Source organism: Cherax quadricarinatus, chromosome 32 (assembly GCF_038502225.1).
Source record: "Cherax quadricarinatus isolate ZL_2023a chromosome 32, ASM3850222v1, whole genome shotgun sequence".
Classification (NCBI taxonomy): Eukaryota; Metazoa; Arthropoda; class Malacostraca; order Decapoda; family Parastacidae; genus Cherax; species Cherax quadricarinatus.
In genome coordinates this window covers 18,411,209-18,436,257 of record NC_091323.1, presented here as the reverse complement: position 1 = coordinate 18,436,257, position 25,049 = coordinate 18,411,209, and the positions used below count along the sequence as shown (strand labels likewise).

The 25,049-nt window shown below is 38.6% G+C and overlaps 1 protein-coding gene across 35 annotated transcripts in view; it reads right to left on the bottom strand.

Annotated features, from left to right (window-relative positions):
• LOC128690307 (osteoclast-stimulating factor 1) overlaps positions 1-25,049 on the bottom strand; it is an 81,806-nt gene that overhangs the window by 32,491 nt on the left and 24,266 nt on the right. For 27 of the 35 annotated variants that reach the window (XM_053778968.2, XM_053778934.2, XM_053778943.2 and 24 more), the window contains one exon: positions 24,033-24,092. The exons of the other annotated variants lie outside the window; for them this stretch is intronic. Coding sequence is in view for 19 of the 27 variants with exons in the window: in XM_053778934.2 (XP_053634909.1) it covers positions 24,033-24,092 (60 nt within the window). In the remaining 8 variants the exon portion in view is untranslated. The remainder of the gene's footprint in view (positions 1-24,032; positions 24,093-25,049) is intronic. 35 annotated transcript variants of the gene reach the window in all.

Sequence of the window (25,049 nt, the reverse complement as noted above, 5' to 3'; positions counted from 1 at the left end):
ATGCGGGGGTCCACTGTATATTAAACAACCACGGTGACATCACACATCCTTGTCTAAGGCCTACTTTTACTGGGAAATAATTTCCATCTTTCCTACATACTCTAACTTGAGCCTCACTATCCTCATAAAAACTCTTCACTGCTTTCAGTAACCTACCTCCTACACCATACACCTGCAACATCTGCCACATTGCCCCCCTATCCACCCTGTCATACGCCTTTTCCAAATCCATAAATGCCACAAAGACCTCTTTAGCCTTATCTAAATACTGTTCACTTTTACAGTGAAACATATAAGTGAACAGTATTTAGATAAGGCTAAAGAGGTCTTTGTGGCATTTATGGATTTGGAAAAGGCGTATGACAGGGTGGATAGGGGGGCAATGTGGCAGATGTTGCAGGTGTATGGTGTAGGAGGTAGGTTACTGAAAGCAGTGAAGAGTTTTTACGAGGATAGTGAGGCTCAAGTTAGAGTATGTGTTTATTCTGTATTGTTTATTCTGGATCCTATTTTGAAAGTGGAATATTTTGAACTTTGCGTTAAATTGGCCAAATTACCAATTTCCAGTCACTTTATTTTGTTGTTGAAACAGTTGACTTGGCGATTTCTTGTGCTCAATCGATAGAATAGAAGTAATACTAGTGAAATAGCTAAGAATTTGGTTGACTGGAATACTGTAATTGGCCTAAAATGGGAGCCAAAGTCAGCAAAATCGCCAATGCGTAAATACTGCCGACACATCAAAACTCATGAGAGCATAATTTCGTCAATTTTCCATCAAATTTCGTAGTTTTTGTTTTATTACCTTCAGAAAAAGATTCTCTACCATTTCTTAAGAAAAAATAACAATATTATTTTTTGAAAATTCTTGGACCCTGGTGCACACTCTGAAATTTGGCCTCTGACGGGGAGCCAGGGCTACCTACACATGACTTCCTACAAAAGTACTCCTCACCTCTCACCCTACATTAAGACTACAAATATTTTAAGGTAAGTAATGAATGTGCTGTGTATGTATTTTACCTTTTATTGTGTTTTTTAATGCCTAGTTCTATTACTAACTTAATATAAGTTATTGTAAACTTGTTGTCTGGCATTTATATGCATTTATAAATGGGAAAAAATGGCTTTCAGCTTTCTGGTGATAGCCTGGAACCTAACCTGCTGTATAACTGGGGCCCTACTGTATATCAATTTTACAACAGCTGGCAGCACTTTAAAAAAGCAGAAACAGTGGTTTAGATTAATGATGTGGATAAACACATTTGTTTGAAACTATTCTAGAATATGTAGTGCTCTAATCCTCCATATGAAGTAGATACATTTGTAAAGATATGAACAATCTCAGAAGCCACAAAAACCACTACCTGAAGTCTTTATAACTGAGTGCTTAATTTATTTTCTAATTTATTTTTCAGATCCAACTGCAATTCATTTATTTAAGTGACTACTCAGTGCATGTGTATTATGCTCATTTTCTTATGTCAATCAAGGAATGTAGATTTTGGCCATACATTATTTAAGAGACAGCTCATAAATCCTGCTTCTTTTTATCAGTCCTTTTTTGACAATTTATAATTTTTGTATATGAACATTTGGTACATGTGGTATGTTTATGCAAATCAAGAAATATGGAACTTTTCTGTTTCACATTCTGGAAGGGTATTGAAACAAACACATGCAAATGGCCTGAAAAAAAAAAAACTCAAATGTTCTGCTATTATTAAGCATTTGTAAGAAAAACCTAAAAACTGTCAAAATCAAGAAATTTAGAGAGACTAGTGTATCTTTTAATAACAATCATAAAATATGTCTAAAATATCTAAAAGGCATACTAATTAATCTGTGATGAAAACTCCAAAATGCAGCCCTACATTTCCAGTCCCAATCACCACAAAACTTACTTTACCCCCTCCCTCCAACCTTTTCCTAGGTCATTCTCTACCCCACCTTCCCTCCACTACAGATTTATACACTCTCAAAATCATTCTATTTTGTTCCATCCTCTCTGCATGTCTGAACCACCTCAACAACCCCTCCTCAACCCTCTGGATAATAGTTTAGGTAATCCTGCACCTCCTCTTAATTTGCAAACTACAAATTCTCTGCATTATATTCACACCACACATTGCCCTCAGAAATGACATCTACACTGCCTCCAGCCTTCTCCTTGTTGCAACATTCACCACCCATGCTTCGCACCCATATAAGAGCATTGGTATAGCTATACTCTCATACATTCCCCTCTTTGCTTCCATGGACAAAGTTCTTTGTCTGCAAAGACTCCTCCTTCGTCAGTTCTATGATTCACCGCACTTTTCATAGACCCATCTGCTGACACAGCCACTCCTAATACAGTGCAACCTCTGCTTACGAGTGCTTCACCATAAGAGTTTTTCAGGATACGAGAAATCGCTTGGTTGATTTTTTGCTCCTGGATACGAGGAAAAATTCAGGTTGTGAGCTTCCCCCTTAAGGAAGGTTCCATGATGCTGGTGAGGGGCTCCTGATCTAGGGAATTGTATCTGTGCTCCAGTTCCAATTGGCACTGCCCCTCAACCTTCACATATTGCAAAGCTTTTCAACATGCTAGCAAAAGTGGGAGCAGATATCATGAGGTAGCAGTGGCAGACAACATGAAGCAGCAGTGGCAGACATCATGAAGCAGCAGTGGCAGACATCATGAAGCAGCAGTGGCATACATCATGAAGCAGCAGTGGCAGACATCATGAAGCAGCAGTGGCAGACATCATGAAGCAGAAATGGCAGACAACATGAAGCAGCAGTGGCAGACAACATGAAGCAGCAGTGGCAGACAACATGAAGCAGCAGTGGCAGACAACATGAAGCAGCATTGGCAGACAACATGAAGCAGCATTGGCAGACATCATGAAGTAGCAGTGGCAGACATCATGAAGCAGCAGTGGCAGACATCATGAAGGAGCAGTGGCAGACATCATGAAGCAGCAGTGGCAGAAATCATGAAGCAGCAGTGGCAGACATTATGAAGTTATCGTAGGTTCTCTACACGTGTCAGGAGCAGGAATGGACGCTGTGGTGGCCCTATAAACCCCAACAACAATGGCTGCTGTCACCACCACTAGCCACATACGTAATGACATGTATTTTATTCATTTCTGTTATTAACCCTTTATCGGGGTGGGCCGAAATAATTCGGTATTGATTACGTGTTTTTGGCGCGTGTCATACTTCGCGCCCCGCGCAGCCAGCTTCCCGTTCTTTAGTTCCAACCAATCACAAGCCTTCCCTGAGTCTCTTCAGCTAAGTACAGTTCGCTTCTGCCGCCTTCCCATTGGTTGAGAGATCAAAATATAAACACTAGCGGCTTTGCTTCGAACACACGCGCATTTTTCCCTCCACCCTTGCTAATCTACTCTTGGATTATATATTCTACAATGTCGGTAAGTACTGATTGTTGTGTTTAGTGCTTACATGAATAGTTTAGGCATATTTTGATATATACCTAAAGTCCGTGTGAAGCATAATATGAGTGTAGCATGCAGTTGAAAAAAGTGCATGCATTTTAGTCCGAATTATTTCGGTATTGCGCGAGTTTCCGGGAATGTCCAATTTTAGTCAAATAAATATTTATAAAAAATTTTCAATTGCATATATGAACTCTGTAGTGGTCTGGATTTATACAGGAGGTTTCTATTGTCCTTCCAGTTCCATGAGAGGCTGTTTTATGGGGAGCAGTCGACCAGCAGGTCGAGGTATATCTGCGTTTCTGAAGACAGTGACTCAGAACCAGAGGTAGACGAACCAGAATTGCTGGATAGTGGTGATGAATACTTGCCAACGGATGCACAGGATGCAGAGATGTCAACTGATGATGAGGAAGAAAGGGAAGAAAGGCCAGCCAAAAAGCAGAAAGTAATGAGGAAAAAGAAAACTTTTAGGATTGAGGAATACCCGGATGAGGAAGAGATCCATGAGAATATTGCTCTTCAAGTTTCATCTGAGTGGACCGTAGATGACATTGAAAATGATCCTTTGCCGGCATATGAACATGAAAAGCCTCTTGCAATTAGGTCTCCATATGAGTATTTTCGTATGTTCGTTACTCCAGCCATGATAGATAACATAGCATATCAAACAAATTTGTATACAAGGCAACAAGACGTAAATAGTACTTTTTCAACAGATTCTGAAGAGATCATGAGGTTCATAGGTATTTTGTTGTTCATGGGTATTAATTCACTACCATCCCTCGAAGACTATTGGAAAGCTGGTTTTAGGAGCCAACAGGTTGCAGAGAGCATGGCGTCTAAGAGGTTTAGGTACCTTAGAAGTCATATTCATTTCAATGACAACACAAAAAAGGATAATGACAGATTCTACAAAGTAAGGCCTCTTTACACTGAACTAACTAATGCTTGCTTGAAAATTCCAGCTACACCCAAGCAATCTATTGATGAAGTCATGGTTGGTTTCAAGGGTAAAACTGCTGGAAACCTAAGGCAGTACATCAAAACAAAACCAGATAAGTGGGGTTTCAAACTTTTTTGTCGTGCAAGTCAAGATGGACTCATACATGATATACTCATGTATCAAGGCACAACAACTTTTGACACACATCCCATACAGCTGCCACAGGAAGAATGTAAACTTCCAATAAGTACAAAGATTGTTCTGGTACTTGCACAAACTATGAACAAGACAAACACATCAGCAATCTATGCTGACAATTTCTTTTCAAGTATGCCTTTGGTCAAGCTACTAAGAGATAAGTATAACTGCAGATACACTGGAACAGTACGTGACAATAGATGTGGTAAGCCACATCTGGTGCCTATCAAACAAATGGAAAAAAACAGTGTGGCCAGGGGCAATTTTTGCTTCAACAACAATGATGGTGTCCTTGTTGTACGATGGAAGGACACCAAAGTTGTGACTTTAGTGACAACTGATATTGGGGTCGAGCCCATGAGTCTTGTTGAGAGATACAACAAGGGTACAAAGAGGAAAGAGAAAATATCGTGCCCTGCAGTCATCAAGAACTATAATGCAAACATGGGAGGTATTGACAAAAGCAACATGTTGGTGCATCTCTACAAAACACCAATGAAATCAAAACGTTGGTACATGCGGCTATTTGCCTATATTATTGATCTTGCTGTTGTGAATGCATGGGTGCTTTATTGCCGTGATTCTCGAGCAATAAAGCAAAAGTGTATGCAACTGAAGTATTTCAGGAATTCTATCTCTGAAATTGCAAGGTCTAAAGGACAAAACCTTAGAGGGAGCAGCCTAAGAACAACTCCAAGACCTTCACCAACTAATTCACCATGTACTTCCAATGGTGTTGGCATAGTGAAACCTGGGAGGGGAACACGTACAGAATTGCCTGATGACAGTGTTAGGAAAGACATGACTCTAATGCACTTTCCAATGGCAGGGCAAAGGCCGTTTACTTGCAAGTATTGCAGCACCTCGAAAAAAACGGTAACATCGTCATTCGTCTGTAGTGTATGCAAAGTAAATCTGTGCATAAAGACTGATAGAAATTGTTTCACAGACTTCCATCTTGCCAATTAGCAATATAGAATCATTGGTCTTCCAAATGAATCTCAGGAATATAGGGATTGAAACTTGCATCACTTTGCAATTTGGCATTGTTGATATTTGCTTCCTTTTTATATTTTTGTAAGTATTAAAAAATGTTTTGATAAAAGTTCCATTTATGTTTTTTATATTGTCTGTTTGTATATTAAATTTAAAAAATTGTTTTGGTGTGTTTCATTAACAATTGCAAGTTTGCAACATAGAATTTTTTAATCACTTTGTCGGGGGCGGCCTAATATTTTCGGTCTTCGGAGATTGGCAATTGCTCGAAAACTAACCATCAGAAATCAATTTATATGGGATCAGTGACCTTGTATTGAGTTACTCTATCCACCATAGGGAGTTCAGTTCGAATTTCAAATTTTCGGACCAATTGCGCGATGAAGGGTTAATATTGTTTATTATGTCATATTACATGAATTGTGATAGATAAATAAGCCATAGAGTTGATATTAGGGAAATTATTTAAGTATTTTCTCGTGCCTGGAATTCCACTGGAACGAATTAATTCCATTTCAATTAATTTAAATGAGGAACATTGACTCGGCAAAAGAGTAAATCCAGATGTGAGCAAAGTCATGGAACGGATTAAACTCCTAAGTAGAGGTTCCACTGTATAATATAATAATAATATAATAATAATATAATAATAATAATAAAATATAATACATAATAATAATATATAATAATATAATAAATAATAATAATAAAAATATAATACAGTGGATCCCCGGATTTCGTCCAGTGTGGAAATTGTACAATTTGGATTTCAACCACTGTTTTTGACGAAATTCTACCCCGGGTGTTTGTACATCACTCAGAAATTGTCTGTACCAGATGCGTCTGTCTGGGCCGTTCATATGTTCGTGACTCACACTTAGGCACATTAAATGTCTTATTTTGTGTTAATATAGACATGTTCATTAATCCATCTATGATATTTTCTTCAAAATTATATAAGAAACATATTACATAGCATATAAACATGCCTTTGTTACTCGTTCACTTAGAGTGTCCCTATAGTCTTAACATCATAGTAATAATACTAATACATGTATATAGTAATAATCAATCTTGGGCACATTAACTCTTCGACTGTTTCGGCCGTATACATACAGTAGGGCCCCACTTATACGGCAGGTTAGGTTCCAGGCTACCGCCGTAAAGCGGAAATCTCCATAAAGTGGAACACCCTTTTTTCCACTTATAAATGCATATAAATACAGTGGACCCCCGCATAACGATATTAATCCGTTCATGAGAGCTCATTGTTATGCGAAATTATCGTTATGCGAATGAATTTTCCCCATAAGAAATAATGGAAATCAAATTAATCCGTGCAAGACACCCCAAAGTATGAAAAAAAAACATTTTTACTACATGAAATATTAATTTTAATACACACAAACTGAAAAAGGCATGCACAATTACATGACACTTACCTTTATTGAAGATCTGGTGATGATTGATGGGATGGGAGGAGGAGAGAGTCTTAGTGTTTAGAAGGGGAATCCCCTTCCATTAAGACTTGAGGTGTCAAGTCCTTTTCTGGGGTTACTTCCCTTCTTCTTTTAATGCCACTAGGACCAGCTTCAGAGTCACTGGACTTGTGTCGCACAACATATCTGTCCATAGTGGCCTGTACCTCACGTTCCTTTATGACTTCCCTAAAGTGTTTCACAACATTGTCAGTGTAATAGTCACCAGCACGGCTTGCAATAGCTGTGTGAGGGTGATTTTCATCCATAAAGGTTTGCACTTTCAGCCACATTGCACAGATTTCCTTAATCTTTGTAGTAGGCAACTTCTTCAATTTCTCTCTCCCCTCCTCTGAACCAGTTTCCTCAGGTCTGGCCTCTTGCTGTTGAAGTTGATCTAGCAGCTCATCAGTGGTTAGTTCTTCATTGTCCTCCTCCACCAACTCTTCCACATCATCCCCACCTACCTCCAACCCCAAGGACTTTCCCAATGCCACAATGGATTCCTCAACTGGCATACTCCTCTCAGGGTTAGCCTGAAACCCTTCAAAATCCCTCTGGTCTACACATTCTGGCCACAGTTTCTTCCAAGCAGAGTTCAAGGTCCTCTTAGTCACTCCCTCCCAAGCCTTACCTATAAGGTTTACACAATTGAGGATATTAAAGTGCTCTCTCCAAAACTCTCTTAAGAGTCAGTTGAGTTTCTGAGGTCACTACAAAGCACCTTTCAAACAGAGCTTTTGTGTACAGTTTTTTGAAGTTTGCAATAACCTGCTGGTCCATGGGCTGCAGGAGAGGAGTGGTATTAGGAGGCAAAAACTTCACCTTAATGAAGCTCATGTCCCCATAAAGTCGCTCCGCCACGTCTGTAGGATGACCAGGGGCATTGTCTAACACCAGGAGGTACTTAAGGTCTAATTTCTTCTCAGTTAGGTAATCTTTCACATTGGGGGCAAATGCATGGTGTAACCAGTCATAGAAAAAGTCCCTAGTGACCCATGCCTTACTGTTTGCCCTCCACAGCACACACAAATTAGCCTTGAGGATATTCTTTTGCCTGAACGCTCTGGGAGTTTCTGAGTGATACACTAATAAAGGCTTCACTTTGCAATCACCACTAGCATTGGAACACATCAACAGAGTAAGCCTGTCTTTCATAGGCTTATGTCCTCTGAGTGCCTTTTCCTCCTGAGTAATGTAGGTCCTGCTTGGCATTTTCTTCCAAAACAGGCCTGTTTCATCACAATTAAACACTTGTTCAGGTTTCAGTCCTTCACTGTCTATGTACTCCTTGAATTCCTGCACATATTTTTCAGCTGCTTTGTGGTCCGAACTAGCAGCCTCACCATGCCTTATCACACTATGTATGCCACTACGCTTCTTAAATCTCTCAAACCAACCTTTGCTGACCTTAAATTCACTCACATCATCACTAGTTGCAGGCATTTTTTTAATTAAATCCTGATGCAACTTCCTAGCCTTTTCACTTATGATCACTTGAGAGATGCTATCTCCTGCTATCTGTTTTTCATTTATCCATACCAATAACAGTCTCTCAACATCTTCCATCACTTGCGATCTCTGTTTCGAAAACACAGTTGAACCTTTGGCAAGAACAGCTTCCTTGATTGCCTTTTTGTTGCCCACAATAGTAGCGATGGTTGATTGGGGTTTATTATACAACCTGGCCAGCTCGGAGACACGCACTCCACTTTCATACTTATCAATGATCTCTTTCTTCATCTCTATAGTAATTCTCACCCTTATTGCTGTAGGGTTGGCACTAGAAGCTTTCTTGGGGCCCATGGTCACTTATTTTGCAGATAAAATCACCAAAACCGGACGAACAGCGTTGAGCGGGTTTTTTAGCGGTATGCGAGGCAAAATCTTAGCGATAAAATGTATCGGTATGCGGATTTAACGTTATGTAAGGCCAACGGTATGCGGGGGTCCACTGTGCTAGATAACAAGTTTACACTAACATGTATTAACCCTTTCAGGGTCCAGAGGCCAAATTTCAAAGTGCACACCAGGGTCCAAGTATTTAAAAAAAAAAAAATTTTATTTTCTCTTATGAAATGGTAGAGAATCTTTTTCTGAAGGTAATAAAACAAAAACTATGAAATTTGATGGAAAATTGACGAAATTATGCTCTCGCGAATTTTGATGTGTCAGCGATATTTATGAATTGGTGATTTTGCCGACTTTGACTCCCATTTTAGGCCAATTACCTTATTCCAGTCGACCAAATTCTTAGCTACTTCACTAGTATTACTCTTGTTCTATCGATTGAGGACAAGAAATCGCCAAGTCAACTGTTTCAACTACAAAATAAAGTGATTGGAAATTGGTAATTTGGCCAATTTAACACAAAGTTCAAAATACTCCAATTTCAAAATAAGGTCCAGAATAAACAATGTAGGTATTCCTGGCACTAAACTAACATTTCCTCTGTTCATTAGTTATGTTTTGAAGCTTTACAAATAAATTCCATTTTGATTTTTTATTCACATAATGAATTTTTATTCAAACCAAAAAATAGAAGATTTACTGTTATGCAATATTGTAATAATTGTATAAATATCATCACCACATTTGTGAATGTATATTAGACCCACCAGCTGGCGTGTATTAGACGTGTAAGGTCATTTGTTTACTCTTGAACATTGGCAAAAATTTAACATTTCCGCAACTTTGAGCTCAGTTTCAAGCCATTTCCTGTGCTAAAACCAATCAAGATCATCTCTATTTCTGTAATATGTCTTCCATTCTATCAAATGAGACCAAGAAATCGCAAATACAACTATAAAAAACATACGAAAAAACACTGCAAAGTCGCTGTTTTAATCGAAAATCAGGGTCTCAGTTTTTTCTCGTTATACACTGTGTGCTGCAGGATTTGTTTTATGTGGTGCACACATACCACATAGACGTATTCTCTCATATCTAGGCCCAAATTTACCACTTACAGCTTATCAGAGTGAGCTGAGCTCATGGCGTAGATCTACGGCTTGGACCCTGAACATAAAGCCGTAGATCTACGGCACGGACCCTGAAAGGGTTAAGTTATTAAGTTAGCAATAGAACTAGGCATTAAAAAACAATAAAAAAGTAAAATACACATATAATACACTCATTACTTACCTTAAAATATTTGTAGTCTTAATCTAGGGTGAGGTGAGTAGTATTTATTGTAAGAAATCAAGTGTGATATGTATGGTAGCCAGGAAGGCTTCCATACCAGGACAACCCACCCACACATAATATTCTATGACATTTAAGCATCCCAGAGTGATAAAATGCATAAACAGTTCACTCATTACTTACCTTAAAATATTTGTAGTCTTAATGTAGGGTCGGGGGTGAGTAAACGAGATAAAACAAATAAATGAGAGAGAGAGAGAGAGAGAGAGAATGAGTAAATGAGGGAGGACAGGCGCAGAGTTATGTAAACAAACCAGGCAAATGCAAGTTTTGTAAACAAGCCAGGCATACACATATGGTTTGTGTACAAGTTACATTGTGTACAAGTTGTCTCTACATTGATACAGTAGAATAAATAAAGAGGAACACTCCCATTCTGAAACACAATTTTTAGAAGAAATGACACTCTGAGTGAAGGCAATGGAAATAAGTCACTCTGACTTTTTTGGCTTATCCTAGGTACTTTACACATATGCTGCTACTGACTTTTTTGGCTTATCCTAGGTACTTTACACATATGCTGCTATGTATGATAATCTATGTAACTATATTTGTGTATACCTGAATAAACTAACTTACATACGAAGGGAATAATTTTCTACAGTTACCCCCATAACACATTCTCTCTTACGCTGGACTAGAGAAAATGTTATTCTACTGTTGGGTGTATTTATCACCTTCATATGTTATGTATCGTGTTTATTATATAATTTTGAAGAAATATCATAGGTGGATTAACGAAAATATGTATACAATGGACCCCCACCTTACGATCAGCTCCCAACTCGACCAATTATGTAAGTGTATTTTTGTAAATGCTTTTGTACGTGTATTTTTGGGGGTCTGAAACGGACTAATCTAATTCACAATATTCCTTATGGGAACAAATTTGGTCTATAACAGCACCCGAACAGACTTCTGGAATGAAATAATATCCTAAGGCGGGGGTCCACTGTATTAACTTAATACATGACATTCAATGAGACTCGGTGATTATATTATTATTATTATTATTATTATTATTATTACTAATATGTTGTCTCGAGACATAAGACACTTACTGATTTTAATGTGTACCTGCACACCAGCACAGTGTGCAAGTTTATTTAGATACAGGTATACACAGGGCCAGATTACTGTATAGGCAAACTAGGCATTTGCCTAGGGCCCCGCGCATTTGGGGGCCCCGCGGTCCAAGGGGTTCAGGGGCTCATCCAAGACTGCGCACATGGTGCAAGTGCAAAGGGGTCCCTACCTAAAAAGTGTTTGGAGAGTAAAATTGATTTTTAAAAATTAATCAAAACAAAAATAAATAATGAAATAAAATAAAATAAAAATAAATAAACCTAACCATAGATGGCAACACTCAACACGCCTTTGTTTACATCAGAACAGCTGTGTTTTCCCGCTAATGGGTGAGTATGGGAGATTCCTCTCCAATTTTCTGTAGTAATTACATGTTATCTAGACTTGTACTGTGACAAATTAACTGAAGTGTTGTTGATAGACATTGATGTGTATGGATAAATGTTTGTTTTTGCCTCTAAATGTTAAAGGAGGCACCTGATAGGGTTACTTGACCAGTAAAGATGCATGGACCAGTAAAGACGCATTTTTGGTAAAAATACTATAAAGAAAAACCTAAAAACGCAAACTGACTTCCGTTTGTAGGTTTTAAAAGCACTTTGTCCTGTCTAAGTCTTTATCATTTCAATAACAGATCTCAATTGATTGATGTTCTACATCACTTCCGTCGTAAATGCTTAGTTTTCAAGTTGCGACGGAAGTGATGTAGAACATCAATTAATTTACTACATATTTCCCCAGAAACACATAAGCCACATCAGAAAATCATTGGTTGGGTGAAACTGAAAATTGTCCCTGCATTCTTTAATTCTCATGTCCTTATCTATGGTGGTAGGCCATATATCATGCAAAACATAATGATTAGTTTAGTTATGAAAATGGTAATATAAATACCATTGTGCATTGTTCTTGGACTCAGTATGATTTCTGTTTAAGTAAATTGGAGATCAAGGAGGATGAATTAGTAAAATATTCGTAGCCCAAATCACTAACCTAATCTATGGTAAAAGTTCTGTATATGACTCCTTTCTGGTAACGTCTTGAATTTTTAGATGCGCAGCCAGAGGAAAGGGGGCTACAAGGACCATATCCCCCCCAAGTGACAGAAAAAAAAATTTAATAATAATTAAAAAATTAATAATAATTGATAATGAAAAATTTGTATTTGCATGATTACAGACAGTGATACATCCTCATTATGGCATCTCGTGAACGTGATGTTGGACGTTCTTATGCGAGTGGGTCACAGAAAAGAAAGAAGAAAATTCAAGAAGAAGAACAGAAAAAGAAAGATGTAGGAAGCTGCAGAAAGATCACAGACATGCCCACGAAAACAGTTTCTGATGTTACCAGTACAGTTGAATCTGCAGATACGTCAGATCTTACAGGAAGCCCTCCCTCCATTATTTCTCAGCCAGCATCTACTTCTTTTGTGTCTCCTCTCAATGTCTCAACGGACATTTCATCCACAGGATTTGTCTTAAAAGATCCTGCCTCATGGCCAAATGTAATCCCAGATTCTCTACGTAATGCTTTCATTGCAGAAAACTTCAGTCAAACTCTGAACATTGACTTTAGGAAATCAGCAAGGATTTATGATGATGGAAGTCGTCGTTGTTTAAAGTCATCTTTGTTTTATAGGAAGCTTGCAAATTCAGAAACTGTGAAAAGATCATGGATGGTATACTCTGAAAGCTCAGGAAAAGTGTACTGTTCAGCATGCAAGCTATTTTCTACCAAAGAAAATACCTTCACACAGGGGTTCAATGATTACAGGTACGTCTTGCTACTTCTTCTTACACTTAGGTCACACTATACACACATGTACAAGCAAATATATACACACCCTTCTGGGTTTTCTGCCATTTTCTTTCTAGTTCTTGTTCTTGTTTATTTCCTCTTATCTCCATGGGGAAGTGGAACAGAATTCTTCCTCCGTAAGCCATGCGTGTTGTAAGAGGCAACTAAAATGCCAGGGGCAAGGGGCTAGTAACCCCTTCTCCTGTATATATTACTAAATGTAAAAGGAGAAACTTTCGTTTTTCCTTTTGGGCCACCCTGCCTCAGTGGGATACGGCCGGTGTGTTGAAAGAAAGAATAATGTGGTGTGAATATAATGCAGAGAATTCGTAGTTTGGAAGTTAGGAGGAGGTGCGGGATTACCAAAACTGTTGTCCAGAGGGCTGAGGAAGGGTTGTTGAGGTGGTTCGGACATGTAGAGAGAATGGAGCGAAACAGAATGACTTCAAGAGTGTATCAGTCTGTAGTGGAAGGAAGGCGGGGTAGGGGTCGGCCTAGGAAGGGTTGGAGGGAGGGGGTAAAGGAGGTTTTGTGTGCGAGGGGCTTGGACTTCCAGCAGGCATGCGTGAGCGTGTTTGATAGGAGTGAATGGAGACAAATGGTTTTTAATACTTGACGTGCTGTTGGAGTGTGAGCAAAGTAACATTTATGAAGGGATTCAGGGAAACCGGCAGGCCGGACTTGAGTCCTGGAGATGGGAAGTACAGTGCCTGCACTCTGAAGGAGGGGTGTTAATGTTGCAGTTTAAAAACTGTAGTGTAAAGCACCCTTCTGGCAAGACAGTGATGGAGTGAATGATGGTGAAAGTTTTTCTTTTTCGGGCCACCCTGCCTTGGTGGGAATCGGCCGGTGTGATAATAAAATAAAATAATAATAATAATAATAATAATAATAATAATAATAATAATAATAATACTATACCTAGGTAGTAGGTTGGTAAACAGCAACCGCCCAGGAAGGTATACTACCGTCCTGCCAAGTGAGTGTAAAATGAAAGCCTGTAATTGTTTTACATGATGGTAGGATTGCTGGTGTCCTTTTTTCTGTCTCATAAACATGCAAGATTTCAAGTACATCTTGCTACTTCTACTTACACTTAGGTCACACTACACATACATGTATAAGCATATACATATACACACCCCTCTGGGTTTTCTGCTATTTTCTTTCTAATTCTTGTTCTTTTTTATTTCTTCTTATCTCCATGGAGAAGTGGAACAGAATTCTTCCTCCATAAGCCATGAGTGTTGTAAGACGCGACTAAAATGCTGGGAGCAAGGGGCTAGTAACCTCTTCTCTATAAATTACTAAATTTAAAAGAGAAACTTTCGTTTTTCTTTCTGGGCCACCCTGCCTTGGTGGGATACGGCCGGTGTGTTGAAAGAAAGAAAGAAAGAAAAAGAGAAACTTTTGTTTTTCTTTTTGGGCCACCCTGCCTCGGTGGAATACGGCCGGTTTGTTGAAAGAAAAAAGAATAATAATACTATAATAACAGGGTAATATTTAGTGAAGGGATTCAGTGAAACCGGTTATTTTTATATAGCAGGACTTGAGTACTGGAAATGGGAAGTACGTACAATGCCTGCACTTTAAAGAAGGGGTTTGGGATATTGGCAGTTTGGAGGGGTATGTTATACTATATGCTTCTAAACTGTTGTATTTGGGCACCTCTGCAAAGACAGGTTATGTGTGAGTGAGGTGAAAATGTTGAATGATGATGAAAGTATTTTCTTTTTGGGGATTTTCTTTCTTATTGGGTCACCCCTGCCTCGGTGGGAGATGGCAGACTTGTTGAAAAAAAAAACTAAAAAATAATAATAATACTATAATAACAAGTGAGCTTGAGAATGCCGCCACTAGATAGCACAGTGAATAACACAACAACGCTCACCATCACCAGTGCATGCGCTTACCTCACAGTGGAAGGATTTGTCTCATGTTTTGCTTATGTTTTGTGAGTTATTTTGCCAAATTTCTTTTTTCTAACCATGGGTCCTAAGAAATTAAGTGCAAAGGACAGTGCTGAGAAGAAAAAGAGTATGATGTCGATGGAATTAAAGCATGAAATCATAGATAAACACAAGAGAGGTGTGCAGGAATTCCAATGGAATGGATTAATGGCATTTCAGTTAATTTAACCCTTTGAGGGTTTTGGTCGTACTAGTACGTCTTACGCGTAGGGGTTTTTGACGTACTAGTACGCATAAATTCTAGAGGCCTCAAATCTAGTGGGAGAAAGCTGGTAGGCCTTCATATGAAAGAATGGGTCTATGTGGTCAGTGTGCACAGTCTAAAAAAAATCCTGCAGCACACAGTGCATAATGAGAAAAAAAAACTTTGACCATTTTTTTGGAATAAATCAGCGACATTGCAGTGTATTTTCGTATGGTATTTATTGTTGTATTCTAGTTTTCTTGGTCTCATTTTATAGAATGGAAGACATATTACAGAAATTGAGATGATTTTGACTGGTTTTACAATGAAAGGTGCCTTGAAATTGAGCTCAAAGTAGTAGAAATGTTCGATTTTTACCAAACTTCAAAAGTAAACAAATCGTGCCAAGCGTGCAATACACGTCAACTGGTGAGTCTAATATTCTTTCACAAGTGCACCAATAATATTTATACCATTTTTTACACTAATGCAGTAGTCTGCATAACAGTAAATCTTATATTTTTTGTGAGAATAAAAATTCAAAGTGGAAAGCAAAAGAATATAAGAGGGGCCTTGAGACGTGACTAATGACTAGAGGAAATGTCATTTTAGTGCCAGGAATGTCTTTCTTGTTTATTCTGGACCCTATTCGGAAATTGGCATCTTTTGAAATTTGTGTGAAATTGGCAAAATTGCTAAATTCTGACCACTGTACTGGATAGTTGAATTTCATAAATGGGTGGTTTCTTGCACCCATTCGATAGAAAAAATGGAGTTCTAGCGAAATATTCATGTTTTTTGTCGACTAGTACAGTGAAATTGGCCGAAAATGGGGCTCAAAGTGGGCAAAATCGCCGATGCGTAAACATCGCCGAGACCGCTAACTTTGCGAGAGCATAATTCCGTAAGTTTTCTATCAAATTTCAAACTTTTGGTGTCTTTATGATCGGGAAAAGATTCTCTATCTTTTCATAAGAGAAAATATCTTTTTTTTTTTTTAAATTTGGCCGACCCTGAGAACGAGTTTCGGAGAGGGCCTGTCGACCCTCAAAGGGTTAAATAAGGAAAATTGACTCAGCATACGAGCAGATCAGGTTACAAGCTAGGTCATGGAACGGATGTACAGTAGGGCCCCGCTTCAGGGCGTTTTGCTTTGCGGTGTTCCGCTAATACAGCCATTTCAAATTATGACCAAAACTCCCTATATGGCTCCCCCACCTGACTTTCTAATATGGTCACGGCGTCCCACCTGGTTTGCTTACATTCTCCGTGAGATCCATAAGCACTAAGTCTCTCCATTATATCTGGAAACTTGAAAATTTCAAGTGTTTTTAAAAGTTATTTCATATGCTAGTGCAAGTATGAGTAGGGAGGGGGGGGTTGAAGAGGGTTGGAAAACTTTTAAAAATGCAGTATTAGAATGTGGGGCAGAAGTTTGTGGTTATAGGAGTGGGTGCAGGAGGAATGAGGAGTGATTGGAGGAATGATGAAGTAAAGGGTGTGATAAAAGAGAAAAAGTTAGCTCATAAAAGGTTTTTACAAAGAAGAAGTGTTATAAGAAGAGTAGAGTATATGGAGAGTAAAAGAAAGGTGAAGAGAGTGGTGAGGGAGTGCAAAAGGAGAGCAGATGATAGAGTGGGAGAGGCACTGTCAAGGAATTTTAATGAAAATAAGAAAAAATTTTGGAATGAGTTAAACAAGTTAAGCCTAGAGAACAAATGGATTTGTCAGTTAAAAACAGAGTAGGGGAGTTAGTAGATGGGGAGATGGAGGTTTTGGGTAGATGACAAGAATATTTTGAGGAACTTTTAAATGTCAACGAAGAAAGGGAAGCGGTAATTTCATGCACTGGCCAGGGAGGTATACCATCTTTTAGGAGTGAAGAAGAACAGGATGTGAGTGTGGGGGAGGTGCGTGAGGCATTACGTAGAATGAAAGTGGGTAAAGCAGCTGGAACTGACAGGATCATGACAGAAATGTTAAAAGCAGGGGGGATATAGTGTTGGAGTGGTTGGTATCTTTGTTTAATAAATGTATGAAAGAGGGGAAGGTACCTAGGGATTGGCAGAGAGCATGTATAGTCCCTTTATATAAAGGGAAGGGGGACAAAAGAGATTGTAAAAATTATAGAGGAATAAGTTTACTGAGTATAACAGGAAAAGTGTACGGTAGGGTTATAATTGAAAGAATTACAGGTAAGACAGAATGTAGGATTGCGGATGAGCAAGGAGGTTTCAGAGTGGGTAGGGAATGTGTAGATCAAGTGTTTACATTGGGGCATATATGTGAACAGTATTTAGATAAAGGTAGGGAAGTTTTTATTGCATTTATGGATTTAGAAAAGGCATATGATAGAGTGGATAGGGAAGCAATGTGGCAGATATTGCAAGTACGTATATGGAATAGGTGGTAAGTTACTAAATGCTGTAAAGAGTTTTTATGAGGACAGCAAGGCTCAGGTTAGGGTGTGTAGAAGAGAGGGAGACTACTTCCCAGTAAAAGTAGGTCTTAGACAGGGATGTGTAATGTCACCATGGTTGTTTAATATATTTATAGATAGGGTTGTAAAAGAAGTAAATGCTAGGGTGTTCGGGAGAGGGGTGAGATTAAATCATGGGGAATCAAATGCAAATTGGGAATTGACACAGTTGCTTTTTGCTGATGGTACTGTGCTCATTGGAGATTTTAAATAAAAATTGCAAAGGTTGTGGATGAGTTTGGGAATGTGTGTAAAGGTAGAAAGTTGAAAGTGAACATAGAAAAGAGTAAGGTGATGAGGGTATCAAATGATTTAGATAAAGAAAAATTGGATATTAAATTGGGGAGGAGGCGTATGGAAGAAGTGAATGTTTTCAGATACTTGGGAGTTGACGTGTCGGCGGATGGATTTATGAAGGATGAGGTTAATCATAGAATTGATGAGGAAAAAAAGGTGAGTGGTGCATTGAGGTATATGTGGAGACAAAAAACATTATCTATGGAGGCAAAGAAGGGAATGTATGAAAGTATAGTAGTACCAACACTCTTATATGGGTGTGAAGCTTGGGTTGTGAATGCAGGATCGAGGAGGCGGTTGGAGGCAATGGAGATGTCCTGTCTAAGGGCAATGTGTGGTGTTAATATTATGCAGGAAATTCGGAGTGTGGAAATTAGGAGATGTGGAGTTAATAAAAGTATTAGTCAGAGGGCTGAAGAGGGGTTGTTGAGGTGGTTTGGTCATTTAGGGAGAATGAATCAAAGTAGAATGACATGGAGAGAGTATAAATCTGTAGGGGAAGGAAGACGGAGTAGGGGTTGTCCTCGAAAAGGCTGGAGGGAGGGGGTAAAGGAGGTTTTGTGGGCAAGGGTGTTGGACTTCCAGCAAGCAGGCGTGAGCCTGTTAGATAGGAGTGAATGGAGACGAATGGTATTTGGGAACTGACGATCTGTTGGAGTGTGACCAGGGTAATATTTAGTGAAGGGATTCAGGGAAAGCGGTTATTTTTATATAGCCGGACTTGAGTCCTGGAAATGGAAAGTACAATGCCTGCATTCTAAAGGAGGGGTTCGGGATATTAGCAGTTTGGAGGGACATGTTGTGTATCTTTACAGGTATATGCTTCTAAACTGTTGAGTGAAGTGAAAGTGTTGAATGATGATGAAAGTATTTTCTTTTTTGGGATTTTCTTTCTTTTTTGGGTCACCCTGCCTCGGTGGGAGACGGCCGACTTGTTAAAAAAAAAAAAAAAAATCATATTTTATATCTTTCTTTCTTTCAACACACCGGCCGCATCCCACAGAGGCTGGGTGGCCCAAAAGGAAAAACATAAGTTTCTCCTTTCACCTCTAGTAAGATATACAGGAGAAAGGGTTACTAGCCCTTTGCTCCTGGCATTTTAGTCGCCTCTTACGACACGCACGGCTTACGGAGGAAGAATTCTGCTCCACTTCCTCATGGAGATAAAAGGAAATAAACAAGAACATAAAGGGAGAAAAGAAAGAAAGAAGAAAGGGAGGCAGTAATTTCATGCACTGGCCAGGGAGGTATACCATCTTTTAGGAGTGAAGAAGAGCAGAATGTAAGTGTGGTGGAGGTACGTGAGGCATTACGTAGAATGAAAGGGGGTAAAGCAGCTGGAACTGATGGGATCATGACAGAAATGTTAAAAGCAGGGGGGGATATAGTGTTGGAGTGGTTGGTACTTTTGTTTAATAAATGTATGAAAGAGGGGAAGGTACCTAGGGATTGGCGGAGAGCATGTATAGTCCCTTTATATAAAGGGAAAGGGGACAAAAGAGATTGTAAAAATTATAGAGGAATAAGTTTACTGAGTATACCAGGAAAAGTATACGGAAGGGTTATAATTGAAAGAATTAGAGGTAAGACAGAATGTAGGATTGCAGATGAGCAGGGAGGCTTCAGAGTGGGTAGGGGATGTGTAGATCAAGTGTTTACATTGAAGCATATATGTGAACAGTATTTAGATAAAGGTAGGGAAGTTTTTATTGCATTTATGGATTTAGAAAAGGCATATGATAGAGTGGATAGAGGAGCAATGTGGCAGATGTTGCAAGTATATGGAATAGGTGGTAAGTTACTAAATGCTGTAAAGAGCTTTTATGAGGATAGTGAGGCTCAGGTTAGGGTGTGTAGAAGAGAGGGAGAATACTTCCCGGTAAAAGTAGGTATTAGACAGGGATGTGTAATGTCACCATGGTTGTTTAATATATTTATAGATGGGGTTGTAAAAGAAGTAAATGCTAGGGTGTTTGGGAGAGGGGTGGGATTAAATTATGGGGAATCAAATTCAAAATGGGAATTGACACAGTTACTTTTTGCTGATGATACTGTGCTTATGGGAGGTTCGAAAGAAAAATTGCAAAGGTTAGTGGATGAGTTTGAGAATGTGTGTAAAGGTAGAAAGTTGAAAGTGAACATAGAAAAGAGTAAGGTGATGAGGGTATCAAATGATTTAGATAAAGAAAAAATGGATATCAAATTGTGGAGGAGGAGTATGGAAGAAGTGAATGTTTTCAGATACTTGGGAGTTGACGTGTCGGCGGATGCATTTATGAAGGATGAGGTTAATCATAGAATTGATGAGGGAAAAAAGGTGAGTGGTGCGTTGAGGTATATGTGGAGTCAAAAAACGTTATCTATGGAGGCAAAGAAGGGAATGTATGAAAGTATAGTAATACCAACACTCTTATATGGATGTGAAGCTTGGGTGTTAAATGCAGCAGCAAGGAGACGGTTGGAGGCAGTGGAGATGTCCTGTCTAAGGGCAATGTGTGGTGTAAATATTATGCAGAAAATTCGGAGTGTGGAAATTAGGAGAAGGTGTGGAGTTAATAAAAGCATTAGTCAGAGGGCAGAAGAGGGGTTGTTGAGGTGGTTTGGTCACTTAGAGAGAATGGATCAAAGTAAAATGACATGAAAAGCATATAAATCTATAGGGGAAGGAAGGAGGGGTAGGGGTCGTCCTCGAAAGGGTTGGAAAGAGGGAGTAAAGGAGGTTTTGTGGGCTAGGGGCTTGGACTTCCAGCAAGCGTGCATGAGCGTGTTAGATAGGAGTGAATGGAGGCGAATGATACTTGGGACCTGACGATCTGTTGGAGTGTGAGCAGGGTAATATTTAGTGAAGGGATTCAGGGAAACCTGTTATGTTCATATAGTCGGACTTGAGTCCTGGAAATGGGAAGTACAATGCCTGCACTTTAAAGGAGGGGTTTGGGATATTGGCAGTTTGGAGGGATATGTTGTGTATCTTTATACGTATATGCTTCTAAGCTGTTGTATTCTGAGCACCTCTGCAAAAGCAGTGATAATGTGCGAGTGTGGTGAAAGTGTTAAATGATGATGAAAGTATTTTCTTTTTGGGGATTTTTCTTTCTTTTTTGGGTCACCGTGCCTCGGTGGGAGATGGCCGACTTGTTGAAAAAAAAAAAAAAAAAAAAAAATAATTATAAGATGTGGTAGCCAGATAACTTGCACAAGTGATGGCAAGAATAACATTTTCTCTAGTCCAACATAAGAGAAAATGTGTTACTGGGGATAACTAGAAAATTATTCCTCTTGTATGTAAGTAAGTAGATTTATTCAGGTATACACAAATACAGTATCATAGATTATCATACATAGCAGCATATGTGTAAAGTACCATGGATAACCCAAAAAAGTCAGAGTGACTTTTTTCCAATGCCTTCACTCAGAGCGTCATTTCTTCTAAAAATGGTGTTATATGAGAACGAGAGTGTTCCTCTTTATTTATTCTACCGTATCAATGAAGAGACAACTTGTACACAATGTAACTTATACACAAACCAGATGTGTATGCCTGGCTTGTTTACAAAACTGGCGTTTGCCTAGTTTGTTTACATAAATCTGCGCCTGTCCTCTCTCATGTACTCATTCTCTCTCTCTCTCTCTCTCATTTATTTGTTTTATCTCGTTTACTCACCTGACCCTACATTAAGACTACAAATATTTTAAGATAAGTAATGAGTTAACTGTATATGCATTTTATAGCTCTGGGATGCTTCAATATCATAGAATATTATGTGTGGGTGGGGTGGCCTGGCTGGCTACCATACATACCGCACTTGATTTCTTACAATAAATACTACTCATCTCACCCTAGATTAAGACTACAAATATTTTAAGGCAAGTAATGAGTGAGCTGTATATGCATTTTATCGCTCTGGGTTGCTTAAATGTCAAAGAATATTGTGTGTTGGTGGTGTGGAAAATACTGTATGTATTTTCCAGAAATACGGTAATTTATAGGTAAATAGATGGCCTATATTGTATTTAATAAATTATGTTATGGAAAATGGGAACCTGCGCCTGCGCAGACGACACTGGCCATTGTTGTTTGTTTTGAATTGAGAGTAACAGACATTTGTTAATAATGTGAAGAATTTTCGTGCTCTAGAGGTAAAATTGGGTTGACACCTCTCAAATAGGAGGCGAAATTGTTGGATGTGCATTCCTGCATAACTTGAGATATCAGGCGACTGAACAAGACAGCTCCAGGAACCTCAGATAAGCTATTTAGATTTGTGTTATAATTCTGGCCAGTGTTTTCATAAATTTAGTTAGTGAGGTTTTCTGAGTATGATACACCTTAATCTCCAGTCAAATTGGTGAGTGATATTAAGATATTCTCTTTCTGTTATGTACATGTATATATATATAATCATTTATTATTTTTAATATACAGTCCACAAATTTATATATTTACCAACATTCGTGGTGATGCATATTTTATTTGTAATTAATGGGTCCAGAGCAACTTGTGGATATGACAGTGGTAGGTATCGAAGGGGGACATTTTTTGCGACCTAGGTGTCCCAAATTCCTACTTGTCTAACTGATAAATAATAATTATCTTTGTTCATTTACTGTTATGTACATAAGGATACATTCAGATAAATGCAATTTTCCACAGGTGGGTTGGCCTGGTATGGTAGCCTGGCTGGCTACAATACATACCACACTTGATTTCTTACAATAAATACTACTTGTCTCACCCTAGATTAAGACTACAAAAATTTTAAGGTAAGTAATGAGTGTACTATATGTGTATTTTACTTTTTTATTGTTTTTAATGCCTAGTTCTATTGCTAACTAATAGATGTTAGTGTAAACTTATCTAGTATTTGTATGCATTTATAAGTGGAAAAAAAGGGTGTTCCACATTATGGCGATTTCCGCTTTACGGCGGTAGCCTGGAACCTAACCTGTCAAATAAGTGGGGCCCTACTGTATCTGAATACATTCACCTCCTCCATACTCCCTCCCTCCAATCTGATATCCAATCTTTTGTTACCTAATTTTTTTATCCTCATCACCTTACTCTTTCCTATATTCACTTTTAATTTTCTTCTTTTACATACCCTACCAAACTCATCCACCAACCTCTGCAACTTCCCTTCAGACTCTACCAAAAGAACAGTGTCATCAGCAAAGAGCAACTGTGACAACTCCCACTTTATGTCAGATTCTTTATCTTTTAACCCCACACCTCTTGCCAACACCCAAGCATTCACTTCTCTTACAACCCCATCTATACATATATTGAGCAACCATGATGACATCACACATCCTTGTCTAAGGCCTACTTTTACTGGGAAATAATCATTATTTATTCTGGGAAAAATTCATTCAATATTCGTAGAACTCACTATTTGAACCTCCTGAAACGGATCAAGTTCGAATATCGAAGTACCACTGTAGATACAGTGGTACCTCGATATTTGAACAAGAAAGGCACCCACAAGACTACAGCCTTTGGCATATCTTTACAATTTTCTATTTACTTTCCTCTACAACAATAACAGTTGCTGACAAGTAGTGAGAAAAACACTATGCTTGGAGCGAAGCCTTTATTACTTGATAAAGCTCAATCCTGAATGAAGTGTGGTGATCAAGGTTTCACTACAATGTCTTACCAACATGCATATATTTTAGGCACAACCGCTAAACAATGCAATAACATAACTTCAAACAAATACAGTAAATTTTGCTGAAGTTGTATGAAACTGCATTAGCTTTAAATATGTATTAGTAAATGATCATGACTGCAAGAACAGTCACTGTACACTATTGTACATTTCAAACAAAACATGCCTGGAGAAAATGATGCATACACCATTCAGTTATACAAAAATATTCGTTAGGTAAATATTTAAAACATATATTTTAGACAAAATATTTCAGAAAATAATAACTTGTATGCTTACACCAGGTAGTGTATGATAAGCAATGGTCGGACACACACACGGTCGATCTTCATCCTCTGCCTGGAAAAAAAAAAATTGTTCCTTGTATGCTGGTCTTTCACAAGAGACTACCATAATTACTCATGCTTATGTTTTGTCTGTTTGCACTCAAAATTTGTATTACAGTGGAACCTCGGTTTTCATCATTAATTCGTTCCAGAAAGTCTGACGAAAACCAAATTTGACAAAAACTGATGCAATATTTCCCATAAAATAAATAACGTAAATCCAATTAATCTGTTCCAGACACCCAAAAGTATTAACAAAGAATACAATTTATAGAGAATAACTATAGTTTTTCATACAGAAAACAATGAGAAATAAATATAAAGGACTAATGAAATGGATAAATGAACATTTAATATCACTTTTACCTTTACTGAAGACTCTTGTTGGCGTATGGAAGATGCGAGGAGGGAAGAGAGAGGAGGAGAGGTTATTGGTTGGAAGTGGAATCCCCCTCCATAAGGACTTCAGGTATCAAGTCCCTAACTGGGGTTACTCCTCCTTTGTCTTTAACTGGCACCGAACCCGTCGCACAAAAAATCTGTCCAGAGAGGTCTGTTTCTGGCATCTCTAAGATTTACCTAAAATGGGACAAGGCATTGTCATTGAACATGATGCCGACAGGGCTTGCAATAGCTTTGTTAGGGCGATATTTCTCCACAAAAACTTTGCAACTCGCTCCAATTTGCACACTTCCTTAATCACTGAAGAAGGTACATTCTCCCCTCTCTCGTTTTCCTCCTCTGAAGTAATTTCCTCAGCTGCAATCTGTTGCTGTTCCAGTTGAAGGTGATGCAGCTCTTCAGTGGTTAGCTCTTCCCTGTGGTCGTCCACCAACTCTTCCACATCCTGGCACTCACATTCAACCCCATACTGTGCTATGAGTTCTTTCTTGAATTTTATTGTTTCTAGTCTTCTTTATCAAAGGGCTGGCACTCGTAATTTCCTTTGGCCCCATGGTGGCATATTTAG